The sequence below is a fragment of the Protomyctophum parallelum genome (assembly GCF_964188405.1).
Source record: "Protomyctophum parallelum genome assembly, chromosome: 19".
Lineage (NCBI taxonomy): Eukaryota > Metazoa > Chordata > Actinopteri > Myctophiformes > Myctophidae > Protomyctophum > Protomyctophum parallelum.
Genome location: NC_139717.1, coordinates 29,288,892 through 29,304,425, shown reverse-complemented (window position 1 = coordinate 29,304,425; position 15,534 = coordinate 29,288,892). Strand labels below are relative to the sequence as shown.

Here is a 15,534-nt window from a genome sequence, read left to right as displayed (position 1 = left end):
TGATTGCTGGCTCCCAGTTTTTGTTTGTTCTCTTAACTCTTGGCTTCCATGTTGTGACATCACTTCCTGCTTCTCCTACTCAACAGCGTGGATTGCGAGACAACTTTTATTTATTTACTGCTTGATTGATAACCTTTTTTGTTCTTTATCCGTCCGTCCATTTATCTGTATTTATTAACGTAAATGTATGTTTTTTTTTGGATGCTCTCTTTTTTCTGTGGCTGTTCTGAAATAAGGGGGTTAGTTTTGTTAATTAAAAACATTGATCTGTTTTTGGATGCGGGGATAGACGTGTGCACGGGGTAGGTCCCGCCCCCTCGCCTCTCTCTCTCATTAGTGATGGGGGTTATAATTTATTAACCAAACCAACTCCTTACACACTGAGCTGCCAAGGAAAATTTTTTTGGCCCTTTGCGTATACTGTAGTCCTGCTACTATTAAAGTCCAAACTGTAACTATTGTCAGAATGTGGAGTTATTTGGGTGGCGAGCAGGAAGGAAGCCTGTGTTGTCCTTGACAGAGCCAGTGTCTGGTGACATGGTATGGGATGGGGGGGGCGGGGGGGACGGGGAGAGAGGGCGGGCAAAGGGAGTGGTCGCATAAAAAACCCCAAAACAACATGATAGTTGAATGGAATTTGTATATCTGTACATTTTGTAACACCACGACAAACACTCCCTGTTTTTTCCTCCCCGCCTCCATCATGCTGGGGTTGAACTGGGGGGGGGGTGGGGGCGGGTGGGGGGCCTGGGCAGGGCATGAGTCTATCCCCTGAAGTAACTACTTCTCCTTCTGGCTGCCCCCCCCGCCCCATTCTACTCATTGGCTTCTTCTAACTCTCGACTCGCCGTCTGTCGGCTGCCGCCTCGCTAACAGCCTTCTCTCCCCTCCCACGTCCCCCTCCCACGTCCCCCTCCTCCCCTGTGTTGTTGTTGCTGATTGGTGCCTTTCAGAAGCAGAAGAACATCGCGGGCGCTCTGGCCTTCTGGATGGCCAACGCCTCCGAGCTGCTCAACTTCGTGAAGCAGGACAAGGACCTGAGTCGCATCACTCTGGACGCACAAGACATCCTGGCTCACCTCGTCCAGATGGCCTTCAAGTAAGACCCTAACCTTACCTTACCTTACCTAACCTAACCTTACCCTAACCTTACAAGACATCCTGGCTCACCTCGTCCAGATGGCCTTCAAGTAGGTGGACCCTAACCTAACCTCTCATCACCGGGCTTTTCCACCTCGGAGGAAAGCCTGGTCTGTGTTCCAAAAGCGGTTCCCTGAAGAGGACGACCTAGGTCGAAACGTTGGACGTTACTTAGTTTTTATTCCTTTTGAAAGACAGTTCAGACCGGCAGTTCAGTCAAAACAGTTCAATTTTTATACCACACACCCGGCAGCAGCGTTTATGTAGCCTAATGTATTATAAAATATATAACCATCCCATGCCTCTGGGCTGCCTGTCAGCCTGTCTGGAAGCCTCATTCAAAACCCCAAAGGATATTCGTCTTCACAGTCTGTTCAACACCCACATCACAAACAACACAGAGCACATAACACCAAGACAATACAAAAACATGAGGTCCCCACAGTATACAGAACCATCCTATTGGCGGGGCAGTTTGTTTAATGCTGCGATGCCCGAGGGGACAGAACTCCTACTAAAACAGATCTTTTTCCATGGCAAGGTTGTGTGAAGGGGGGGGGGCTACCTGGTTGTTCTTCTTGTACGTGGGTGACTGGTCTCTCTAGCAGTCCGTTACCGCCACCTAGCGACATTATAGTGTTTTTATAAAGTGTGCATTCTCGTGTAAAGGGTCAATAAAAAATGAGAACGCAACGGGAGTTTGCCCTTTTTATCTGGAGACCGTCGCTGTCTGAAAGAGGCCTAAGTGAACCCCATGACAACCCTGTCGGTTGCTGTCTAAAATACAAGAGTCTCCTGAATCTCAGCTCAACTTAAAAGACTCAAGATGTCATACTTTTCCGCACAGTCATCGCATTAGAAGGAAAATGTTTGCTGCAAAAGACGGAAATGAGGATGAACTGTGCAATCGTGTGTACTGAAGGGAATACAATACATAACCTGCCTGAGCATTACTTTACAATTACAATGATTGATTCCTGGCTTTGTGGAAGATTATGAGCTTCTCTCAGGTACCAACTTTACTGTAGCTGTCCTTCTGACCCCCTGGCTCTCTATATTGATAACTACAGACAGGCCGAGTGATATTGTGGCGAAAGTATGTGCCTGAACATGGAATTAAATAATACCACCTGGATCTCATTTGTCACATTTGTTTATATACATCACAAGAATAGCACTTCACTTTTTCCCCAAACTTAAGGGCACAGACTACGGGTCCCAAGAGCAGAGAATTAAGGTATTTGATGGTTCATGAACTCCTGTCGAAATATTTGAACCAAAAAGTAAAAAAAAAAGAAAAGGAGTGAAAGGAGAGCCGTGGGCTCAGTCCAGCGCTGTCAGGTTCTTGTTCCTGTCTCGTAGTGGTCTGTCAGGGGCTAATGAGAGCCACATGTGGGCCTTATAGGAAATTACACCAATCATGCTAATGAGCTAAGTGGAAAATGATTTAAGGTTTAGCCCTCCACTCTGAATGCACTGCTACCGACAGAATCAGCGTCTGAGTCAGACATTTATATTGGCGAAGAATGCCCCCCCGTTTTTAGAAGACCGAGCATGTAACATGTTGTGACATTGTGAGTTCACGTCCGACTCATGGCCAGGCTTGGGACTATAAATTGGCAGCTGAAGACGAGTGGAATGGACGGAACAAAATGAGAGAAATATTAGGATTCCGTTGGTAGAATTCTGAACGTGGCATAATGTGTTTCCCCTCTACAGGTACCTGGTCCATTGTCCACCTGGTCATAATGTGTGTTTCCCCTCTTCAGGTACCTGGTCCACTGTCTGCAAGCTGACCTGAACAATTATATGCCTGCCTTCCTTGATGACCCTGAGGAGCAGAATCCACAAAGACCCAAAATTGGTACACTACACACACACACACACACACACACACACACACACACACACACACACACCTCCTGTCCGCATGTCGAAGTGTCCTTGGGCAAGACACTGAACCCTACATTGCCTCCAATGAGTCGGTCGGTGTGAGCTCGCCACCGTCGGTGTGTGAATGTGGGAAGTGAGGACGACTGTTCGCCGCTTCACCTCCCAATGTATGAATGAATGAACCATTGTGAAGCACTTTGAGCACTTGGAAAAGCGCTATAAAAATGCAATTCATTATTATTCATTATTACTTCTTCTATCAACAGTGTTAATATTCACGTTCAGTTAATAATTTAATGAATCGTTTTGCCGCCAAATTGTTTTCACAATGCATTTGCAACGCCAGTGAAATGTCCTCTCTCCCTCTCTCTCTCTGTGTCTCTGTGTCTCTCTCCCAGAGGACGTGCTCCACACGCTGACGGGGGCCATGTCGCTGCTCCGGCGGTGTCGCGTCAACGCCGCCCTGACCATCCAGCTGTTCTCCCAGCTCTTCCACTTCATCAACATGTGGCTGTTCAACAAGCTGGTGACGGAGGCCGACTCGGGCCTCTGCTCGCACTACTGGGGCGCCATCCTGAGGCAGCAGCTCAGCCACATCGAGGCCTGGGCCGAGAAGCAGGGCCTGGAGCTGGCCGCCGACTGCCACCTCAGCCGCATAGTACAGGTATAGGGAAGTAAACCTATAGGCCACATTTCCGATACCCCAAATCTCGGCCACTCGCTCACTCACACTCGATCACTCCAGCATGGCGGTGTTATGGTGAAATTAGTGACCTGGCGAAATATGTGACCATCTTGTGGACTTCAATGAAAAAGCTGCAACGATTTGCATTCGGACACTGGCGTTATGTGATTGTCTACACGATTGTTACATATTTCAGCAGCTCACTGATTTCACTGTAACACCACCATGCTGGAGTGACCGAGTGTGAGTGAGCAAGTGGTCGAGATTTTGGGATTTGCAATTTGGCTTTAGAGTCCTTTTATAGCGAGGACTTACACAGTAAGAGGTCAATGCCTCACAGAACCGGGACGCAGCGGAGCGGATTTGATCCATAGTAGTACAGAGTCGAAAATAAGATATTAGATTCTGTACATTTTAAAGCAACCAGTCTTATCACTCTTCTTCACCATGACTTTGTATAGAATGTGAGGTGTAATTACTAGCTACTTATGATTGATGTCTCACAACTAAAGACTGCATCACATAACTGGAATGTACAGACATATTTCTCATGTTTGTCACTGTGCCAGAGTTCTTTATCTTTAATTGATGGTGTGCTAGCCAAAACACCCCAGCAGACTGGGGAATGTCAGTCTGATCAAATTCCAGTTGTATGACCATTCTTAAACTAAGGGACAGTAGATGAATGTGCACATTTCTACTCTTCAGCGGTAACAGAGTTAGTCTACAATCAGTGTTTTATATAGAACAGAGTGTAGTCTTCCATTGGTCATGCAACACTCTTCTAGTTTATCTTATTTAGGAACAGCACATTATTACCTGGTTCTAATCTCAGTCAATCTTCAGACACACTGACTGACCAATCGTTGGGAGCTGCCCTCTTGTAAAGTATATAGTGTGTGTAATGAAGGCTAATCTAATATCTGGCAGATAATGTCATTGTTGCTCAAAATGTAATCAAATCAGGGTCTACAGTATATTCTGTACATGTAGTCCCCAAAAATAGTATAGGCTTAACCTTTTCCTTATAATGTAATGTTTCATTATCTGGTGGTTGCAATAATCGTTGTGCTACAGTATGTTATGTTGTGCTAAGCAAATCAGCCCAGCAGACTTGGCATGTCAGTGACCTCTGAGGCCAAACTTACTACAGAGCAGACTCCTAAGTGGATTTGGTGTTCCAGTTCTGAATGTTATATAATAATAAGATAATGTGATGCGTACAGTGTGAGTGTAGAGCTGCTATTTTCAGGAAAGAGATGTTATGTAGAGGGAAGGAGGGGGGGGGGGGGGCAAGTATTGACCTCTGAAGGATCCCGATCAACGTAGTGGTTTAAGTAGTTAAATGCTGCTATCTATCTAACTATAATATGCACCAAGTCTGTGTGTACGTACAGTACGTCTGAAATCCACGTAACTCGAGAACCGTTCGCCCCACCCACTTCAAATTGGACACACGTGTTCCGTTCCACACCCCCAGTGCCCGGTGTCGGGTCGGTCGGGCCCACGGTTGTCCAGAACCGCCACAAAAAGGCCTCAGGGCGGGCTCTGGACAGGACTGCCCAGTGTCCATATATGGAGCTGGCCTGTTCTTTTTTTCTTTTTATATAATATTTGTTTTATTTGGAAAAAACAATAAATTATAGATAGCATTTTTACATAGGACACAAGTGCAATTCCCAAGATATATATATTTTTTACCCCTCTTCCCTCCCTCATCCCCCCTCCAAGTGGCTCCATCTCCAATGTCTCTGTATAGTCCTTTTTCTTTAGATGAGCTACATATGACATCAAGTCCACACTTATACAGGGGCAACAGGGCAATATCACTTCAGATTGTACATTTCAGAAGGATAAAAAGAAAAGAGTGGGCAGAAAAAGACAGACCAAAAAATTGCTGAGGGGGACAAAAACAATACAGCTTTGGTCTTTGACCATGAGAGAAGGAAAGGTGTCTTAAACATTTTCTACAATCATAAAGCAGGCAATGGACCAGTGAGATCACACGAAGTCCGCTCTCAGAGGGGCCGAGCTGGCCGTTTCTGACATCATTCTGACGTCTACATAGACTCCATATTTGGGCATGCCTGACAAAGAACTCCATATATGGGCATAAAATGTACACATATAATATCTGGGTGGGGAATGCATTTTCAACTTGCATCGTTCCAAGTAGGCCAGTGCCCAACGTGCACCGCTGTAGAGGCTCCAACAGGCACCGATCTATTAGGGTTTAAGTAGTTAAATGCTGCTATTCTTATTTATTTTGTATTTTTTCTCTCTCTCTCTCTCCCAGGCCACCACCCTGCTGACCATGGACAAGTACTCCATGCAGGATGTGCAGAACATCCACAACACCTGCTTCAAGCTCAACTCGCTGCAGCTCAACGCTCTCATGACCAACTACCACTGTGCTCCTGACGAGCCTTACATCCCTCCTGTAAGTATTTATTTAGCTAAAGGCAAAGTCTTTAAACCAAGCGGTTGCCTCATGGTTTGCTGTATGGAGGCTGACTAATCCTCCTTCCAGTCTTTGGAGAGGGCAAACTTCAATGATGTGCTCCATGGTTTGTTCCTCACCACACACACACAGTGGGCTTGGGCTACTGCCCCATTTGTGAAGGCTGGCCAAGCAGAGGCCATGTCCAGTCCTGAACCTATTGAGCGTGAATACTGGACTACTCACCCCGGTGCTTGCCCGTTTTTCCTCCCGGGATTTTCCCCAGTGAGGGGGATAACTTTGTAATATGTTGTATTGGCTGTTTGTATTATTTTTGGAAAAATATAAAAAGATACTCCTGTGGAAATGCTATATTATTTTACTTATATTGACCCTATAAACAATTTCGTATTATTTAGTATATGTAAGGTTTTGCCCACTCAAATGGTACCTCGTCAGATAATCCCCACATATCCTACAACAACTTCTGTGAGCAGACTTCACTGTAGTAGCTTTTCATAAATTATATTTGTACTTAGGCTGTCTGCTGTCATGAAAGTTAATAGTTAGAGAAATTCAAAGTCCAGCCGTCTGCTGTCCAGCCTCTCCCACCCCTCACTAGGGAAAATTCTGGGAGGAAAACAGAAACGGGGTGAGTTGTCTTGTTACCTTGAGCGTAGACCACTGGGAAGGTGGTGCCAGAGACCTGTTGATTGGGGTCTGACACCAGGTGTTTGTTTGGAAAGGCAAACAAACACCTGTAAGTGACCTCACCTTTTCACCTGAGCAGCCCAGTCAGTCATCAGTGTGAAAGTTTTGTAGTTTGTTTCAAACAAGGTAAAATTATTACAATATTTTAAAAGCATGCCATTGCAAGTAAGCAATGCAGCTGCAGCTAACAAATTAATTATTATTAATGACCAGATCTGTACTGTGAATATTACGAGGTGGCTATTTGTGCACGCCACTAGGGCGTAAGTGGTTAATCAGATTTTGTCAATTATGAATCATCTATTAGAATAGTTTTTTTGCAGATTTGTTGATGTATAAGAAATGTGAAAGATTATAAAAAATTACCTCAATAATTCAATTAACCCACATGAGCAAGATTAAAGTCGGTTAGAGGTTCGAAATGTTTCGCTACAGTATATTGGAGGTTAATTGCCTAATTGTTAATTGTCCTAACATACCCATTATTCATTTGTGTTGCTTCCATCGTCTGTCTGTCTGTGAATGAATGAATGACATTTTATTTTCGTGTCATGCCACTTTGGCCCATCCCATATGGGATTATATGACACATTTCACAGAATACACTGAATACAACTGACACTACAGTCCTTCCTGTTCATACATTTTTGTACATTATTCGAAAGAAAACGAATGAAAATAAACATAACAAGGCCATTTTACATGTAAATGGCCCTCCTCCTCATTGACCAGGCCTTCTCAAGGAATGAGGCAAATGAAAAGGTGTACTTTTGAAACGGGCGCTTCAGTCTCTCGAAGTCCTCCAACCATACAAATTCATGGTTTGGGTCTATGCTGTGTGTGTGTATAGGAGCTGATCGACCACGTGGTGGCGGTAGCAGAGAACACGGCAGACGAGCTGGCGAGGAGCGACGGCCGGGAGGTCCAGCTGGAGGAGGACCCCGACCTGCAGCTGCCCTTCCTGCTGCCTGAGGACGGATACTCCTGTGACGTGGTGCGCAACGTCCCAAACGGCTTCCAGGAGTTCCTGGACCCGCTCATCCAGAGAGGTACACACACACACACACACACACACACACACACACAAGGGTAAGGTATGGTCCTAAAGGTTGAGTTTACTCACCACTAGACCGTTGTGTTTGATTAGACTCTTAACCCATTTTGACCTGAGATCAGATTCTAAAAATGTCTTCTACATCCTGGCAGTTTTCTGAAAAGCTAGGTTTCTATGTCAGTGGTTCTTCGGTTTAAAAAAAATAGCAGACCTATGAGCTTGTAGATCTGCTATTTTTCAATGGCTAAAGCATGACATAAACACCTAAAGCCCGCCCAAAATGGGTTAATGCTCATGTTGGCTTCTTTCTGCTGCTTACTCATCCAATCACAATTTACTTGACAGTGTTTGGTTGACGTGAGGTCAGTGGAATGCATGCATAGTAGAGTTCCTTAGAGAGGTCACGGGTAACATAAGCTGCTACATGGCCTTATCACCAATGTTTATTTAAGGAGAGAAAGATAGAGAGCTGTATCTCCACACTGTTTGTACAGTAAGCCCATTCTTCAGCCATGTGTGCATCAAGCACACGCCCTTTTTCTTACCTGTGTAAGTCTATGACGGAATGCTTAATTTAACCTTTTCAGACACAAGAACACTTGCTGAGATCACTCCAGTGCCAGGCAGTGAAAACCATATATTTATATTAATTAGAACAATACAAACATGGAATAAGTCAATAATTGAATAATGAAACCTTACCATGTAGATCTTCACAGGTTTCACAGAATTCACACCCCAAGCCTTAAACCAGGCATTAAACATTAGACGGTGTTGCCTGTTATCTCTGCAGGTTTCTGCCGCCTCACGCCCCACAACCGCTCCCCTGGTACCTGGACCATGTAGATCTTAAACCAGGCATTAAACATTAGACGGTGTTGCCTGTTATCTCTGCAGGTTTCTGTCGCCTCACGCCCCACAACCGCTCCCCTGGTACCTGGACCATGTAGATCTTAAACCAGGCATTAAACATTAGACAGTGTTGCCTGTTATCTCTGCAGGTTTCTGTCGCCTCACGCCCCACAACCGCTCCCCTGGTACCTGGACCATGTAGATCTTAAACCAGGCATTAAACATGTTATCTCTGCAGGTTTCTGCCGCCTCACGCCCCACAACCGTTCCCCTGGTACCTGGACCATTCACTTTGAAGGAGCCGAGTGTGACAGTCACGTCTCCACCTTCGACACTTCAGAGTTGGTAGGTTACCGCACGCACGCACGCACGCACGCCTTGACAACGTCTAAAGATGCTCCCATACTTGGTGGCATCACATGAGGGTGGCACTACACTACAGTACATACAGACATACATGGCATGTCAAAAAGTTCCTAAACATAAAAATCGACGTTCTATAATGTGTTTACAAGCGGACAATGTTTTTGAGGGGCGCTAGCCCCTCCAATGCAAGGCTTTTGAAGATTACGTGAATTTATGTCATGATATGGCAGCTTAAGTTTATGGGATCTGAGGATATTACAATGTTTGCTTAGAGCACTTATGACGTAAATCTTTTGCCAGAATAAGATAGAACGGCTCACATCCTCCGATCTTGGTGCTGAGCCAAACTGTTTAACAGATATCATGAACAAAAGCAAAGGGCTCGCAACTCACTTTGTAGTTAATGCTCCAGGTGTTTTTATTCACACTCGCAGCAGGAAGAACATACAACGTTTCGACCGGTATTGGTCTTTCTCAAGTATACTTGAGAAAGACCAATACCAATAGATGTTCGATTCCCGGGTGTTACATAAATGGACTTTAATGTTTTGTGTAGGGCACTAAATGACCATGTTTAAGACGTCATGTGGCCAATATCAATACAGTGGGCGCCCCACTTATATTGTGTATAAAATAGTGCTTAAGTGGTGGAAAAGGAGGAGAATTGATTAGGAAAAACCCGGGGGCTTGTTTCCAAAACGCAAACGGAGGAGGAGGATAGTAGAGTGGCATGTTTTTGTTAATTTCCACGCGGCCAGCAACCCAAACACATAATCTTGACGTGTGAAATGAAATGATAATTGTACATGGCTCGGTTTGACTCGGTATAATGGGTTCCAACTAAAGAGTCGCTTTGATGGTTTTTTTTGTAACCTTGTGGTGGAGTTTGTTTGAGGAACAGCGTGTTGTGGGTGTGTGTGCCACGCTCCACGGGACGTTTGCTCTATGATCTATGACCGCGCACGAGCTCCTACTCTGTGTGTGCGTGTGTGTGTGTGTGTGTGTGTGTGTGTGTGTGTGTGTGGGTTCAATTGCCTCTTCTGAAGTCACTGTAATCACCAGCTTTGACTGCAGGACCACACACTTGCTCAAATGCATGCGCGCGTACACACACACACACACACACACACACACACACACACACACACACACACACACACACACACACACACACACACACACACACACACACACACACATTGTCTTATACACAGCCACTCCTACATACAGCACATAATACATACATGCATTCAAACACTCACATGCTCTACTGCTCCCTCAAACATAGACGCTAGCATATACCACCTCTGCACGCACACATGCACACACACACACACACACACACACACACACACACACACACACACACACACACACACACACACACACACAGTTTAATCAACACAGAGGGTAGTTAGTGCGCAGAGATCTTTAAATGATAGGCCTCTATTCACCATAATACACACACACACACACACACACACAGCCACTTCCTCCGTAATTGGCCTGTTTATCCCAGTTCTCCTATTTCATGGCTGCAGCCTCGACACAAGACAGACAAAACACACACACACACACACACACACACACACGCACACAGCCATGATTAATAGCGCCTGGAAAGGTGCCAGACGACACTAGCCAGGGTTGACCCCCCCGGTTCATCTAGTGGCCTCGTAGCTCCACTGTGTTCCACTGTACTCTACTGTACTCTACACGGTAAAGTCATCAGTATAGTGTCCATTATCCATTCCTCACTCAGAGAGAGTACAAATGGAACCAAATGTACCCGTTTAACCCAATCCACTCCAGTTTTCTGAAATTTATATTTTCACAATTTTTCAAAAATAGCAGATCTACAAGCTCATAGCGCGCCACCGAGTGGCGCGCTACGAGCTTGTAGATCTGCTATTTTTCAATAGCTAAATTATAACATAATGTTTAAAACACCAAAAGGGGCTCCCGCCCAAAATGGGATAACGTGTCCATTTGGTTCCATAGAGCGCTGGAGTCCTGACGTCACTCGCTCGTCCCCCTAGATTCCCCTGGTTCACGGAAGTCATTTCTCTATGGAGAATAACATGGGCTCATCTTTAAATCGTCTCATATAATCAGTCACTCATATATGATACAGTCTGTTTCTAGCGGAAATGTAACTAATTCAGTAGCGGTAACGATAGCGTTTTCTCTCAGTCAGTTGATTCTTCATATCCATACGAGTGAAACGGCCGGGATGACATTATTTTTTTCAAACGCAGTTATCATATGAGGCCATCTAAAATCCCCCCATAGGGGGATTACAATGCACATAAAAAGTACATGAACCCGAGGATTTGCGCCCTAGGCCTCTACTGATACTGACACCAGACTTCAGTGCTCTATTTGTACCCTCTCTGAGTTTGATTAATAACACTAAAGGATTCTGTAGCATTTCACTGACACCGTTCGGACCTCGCCATGTTGGTTCTGGCACCACTAACTAGACACTAGCAGCATTGTGGGCCCTTCACACAGGCTTTAAATGGTCCTGCATTCTGCTCTGTGCTTCACGGGCCACAAGTGTCCTTGTGCCGTTGGGCTGGCCCGGCTGGCTCCTCGGGGTCACAGGTCTGCGTTTTGGTATGTGTCCAAACAACGAGGGCCACTGTGCCTTAATGAGCCCCCGAGTCCCAGGGCAAGGCTAAAGTTCTCCTTACGTCGGACCTTGCCAACAAAAAAAAGAGGCAATACTTCTTATTTAGTTCCATCCTCCCCCCCCAAGACTACAGGGTTAAGACAGTAAGGCTATAGGGTGAATGGAAGTGGTGTATATAATATAGGGCTGCTCTAATACAATGACTTCTCTTAACTCCACCAACAGTGTCTCATTCATTGAGACGCTGCATGGCGGACGCCCGGCTTGTAGTGCAAAGTAGCACTTGACAGTTGCAGCTGCACCCTCGTGAATCCGCCGTTAACATACTGCACTCTTTTCACGTCGGGGGGGAGGGGGGGGGGGGGGGGATGCAGTTGGATTGCATGTGGAAAACAACACAGATGGTTGCCGGGGTCTGTTCATTTTCAGCTCCTAATTAATTCAATGAGACGTTTCTTCAATGAGACACGTTTCTTCAAAGTGTACACATTACATACATACACGGAAGGCTCAAGTTCAGGATTTAACTGGTTCCAAAGATGAAAGGTGGGAGCAGTGATTTATTCCATACCAGAAATCAAATGATCACATGAATTAAAATCCAATTTGTGAATGATTTAGCTGAATTACATTTACACATTTACACTACATTTACACATCTCCCTATATACATTAGACTCTGACGTCTCTTTGCCACAGATTGCTGCACTCATCGCTTCCTAATTATAATTGATTTACCTAGTTTAGAAATATGACAAATGCTTTACACAAAATTGTGTAATTGTGTAAAATTGTGTAATTAAGTTTATAGTAATTTCCCATTTTAATTGGGGGTTATTATGGTAAACCAGAGTTGTCTCTGGTCTTGGGAAGTGACAAATAAATCTGGTGATTGGAAGTGTGTCAAGAACATCATGGTTTTCGTGAAGATTGAGTTCTCCATAGTGAGTGATTAAGCCTGTGTGGAGCACTGGAAACCAATCAAAACTAAAACAATGATAAGGTAGAGCTAGAGGGTACAAGCTTCAAAATAGTCCCATCAGGCATCTGGACGTTTTTCCTCTGGCCTGTCCGACAAAACCAGACCATTCATTCATCTCGGATCAATGACCCTTTCTTGCCACACTGCGGCTCAGCTGGAGCGACTGAAGCAATGGACAACCAGGGCCAAAAGCTGTCGTTTAAATACCTGGATGATATCCCTTCTGGTCGCACTGTGAGCAGTTTAAATACCTGGATGATATCCCTTCTGGTCGCACTGTGAGCAGTTTAAATACCTGGATGATATTCCTTCTGGTCGCACTGTGAGCAGTTTAACCCATTCTGACCTGAGATCAGATTCATACGAGGTTTCCGCCGGACACACACTGGTCTGATTAACCCATTCTGACCTGAGATCAGATTCTAGAAATGTCAGACCAGACCAGAATGTCAAAAATAGCAGACCTACAAGCTCGTAGCTTGTAGATCTGCTATTTTTCAATAGCTAAAGCATAACATGATGCCGACACAAAATGGGTGCCCGGTCAGAATGGGTTAAATACCTGGATGATATCCCTTCTGGTCGCACTGTGAGCAGTTTAAATACCTGGATGATATTCCTTCTGGTCGCGCTGTGTTTAAGTACCTGGATGATATCCCTTCTGGTCGCTGTTGTTTAAGTACCTGGATGATATCCCTTCTGGTCGCGCTGTGAGAAAATTGTTACGGTTTTTTAGCATTTCTGGTAATAGTACAGTATGTGCTTCTGGTCACTCGGAGGGGATTACAGAGGTATTTGTACCTCCTGGAGCTTGGCTCGTGTCGTGAGACAGAGAGACGCAGACCCCCTAAGACACAGACACGGTCCCGGAGAGATGCAGCCGCTCCAGGCTACTCGTTTGTAAATAATTTAGACATTTTGTACATTAAATACAGTATATCAACTTAATTGATTATAGCTGTTTCTTTAACACATTCTGAACGGGAACCCATTTTGGTGTTATAGCATCATGTTATGCTTTACCTATTGAAAAATAGCAGATCTCGCGCTACGAGCTTGTAGGTCTGCTATTTTTGAAAAAAATCGAAGAACGACTGACATTTTTAGAATCTGATCTCAGGTCAGAATGGGTTAATCAGACCAGTGTGTGTCCAGTGGAAACCTCGTATGAATCTGATCTCAGGTCAGAATGGGTTAAAAAACGTTGACCTCTTTGCGACCTCTTAAAAGCAGCGCAGTACCCTGTGGCGTGCAGAAGGGCAGCGCAGTACCCTGTGGCGTGCAGAAGGGCAGCGCAGTACCCTGTGGCGTGCAGAAGGGCAGCGCAGTACCCTGTGGCGTGCAGAAGGGCAGCGCAGTACCCTGTGGCGTGCAGAAGGGCAGCGCAGTACCCTGTGGCGTGCAGAAGGGCAGCGCAGTACCCTGTGGCGTGCAGAAGGAAAGCAGAAACAAAACTAAATAAATCACATTCTAAATCATTGTCGGATATATATTTAGTCGGAACATCTAGGAACATACTGTTGTAGTTACTAACCTGTCCCAAAAGGACATGCATATACCATGGATGTCGTTAGACCAACCACAGACTCCATTTTGTATTTAAGCATATCTATTCATAATTTCCTACATGGCTGGAATTGATGCCTTGAAACGATGGGTATGTCATTATTGGTCAATTGTGTTTTAGGGAAACTAGAAAAATGTCAAACCATTTTTTTTAAATAGCAGAGCTATTTAAAAAATAAATAATTTCAGAATAATTTGTTAACACTTAAGCTTTTTATTTTTTAAGTGATTAAAGTGGCACTATGTCAAATGTTTTTGACATATAGACAGCTATGTGTGTGGCTGTGTCCCTGGGTCTGTCCCTGTGTCCCTGGGTCTGTCCCTGAGTCCCTGGGTCTGTCCCTGTGTCCCTGGGTCTGTCCCTGTGTCCCTGGGTCTGTCCCTGTGTCCCTGGGTCTGTCCATGTGTCCCTGGGTCTGTCCCTGTGTCCCTGGGTCTGTCCCTGTGTCCCTGGGTCTGTCCCTGTGTCCCTGGGTCTGTCCATGTGTCCCTGGGTGTGTCCCTGTGTCCCTGGGTCTGTCCCTGTGTCCCTGGGTCTGTCCCTGTGTCCCTGGTTGTGTCCCTGGTTGTGTCCCTGTGTCCCTGGGTGTGTCCCTGGGTCTGTCCCTGTGTCCCTGGGTCTGTCCCTGTGTCCCTGGCTGTGTCAGTGCACGAAAATGGCGTTATAGCGTTTGTTCACCACCAAGTGTCACTGTTGCACAGCTTAACTCACAGGCCAGGGAGGAGGGCTTGTACAGTACAGTACAGTACAGTACAGTACAGTACAGTACAGTACAGTACAGTACAGTACAGTACAGTACAGTACAGTACAGTACAGTACAGTACAGTACAGTAGGCCTACAGCACCACTCACTTCAAACGGGTCTGATTTTGTATTTCCAGAGGTCTCAATATAAGTCGCTAGTTGACATATAGTTTACTGTGTGTGTGTGTGTGTGTGTGTGTGTGTGTGTGTGTGTGTGCGTGCGTGCAGTCTCACACACGTGTGTGTTTGTGTGTCTGCCCTGCATGCACTACACACTGAGCTCATTGCTGTGGCATTCAATTCCACATCACACAATCACACCAGCACCGCAACTATGGCACGCTCGCTCAACTATGACACTCATATGGCATGTAAACAAACACACATACACACACACACACACACACACACACACACACACACACACACACACACACACACACACACACACACACACACACACAC

General features: G+C 45.4%; 1 protein-coding gene across 1 annotated transcript in view; it reads left to right on the top strand.

The window, feature by feature from the left end:
• afdna (afadin, adherens junction formation factor a) overlaps positions 1-15,534 on the top strand; it is a 169,380-nt gene that overhangs the window by 101,708 nt on the left and 52,138 nt on the right. Inside the window, exons 15-20 of the mRNA XM_083789691.1 lie at positions 954-1,099; positions 2,910-3,004; positions 3,432-3,697; positions 6,015-6,158; positions 7,720-7,918; positions 9,014-9,120. Of these exons, the coding sequence (XP_083645817.1) occupies positions 954-1,099; positions 2,910-3,004; positions 3,432-3,697; positions 6,015-6,158; positions 7,720-7,918; positions 9,014-9,120 (957 nt within the window). The remainder of the gene's footprint in view (positions 1-953; positions 1,100-2,909; positions 3,005-3,431; positions 3,698-6,014; positions 6,159-7,719; positions 7,919-9,013; positions 9,121-15,534) is intronic.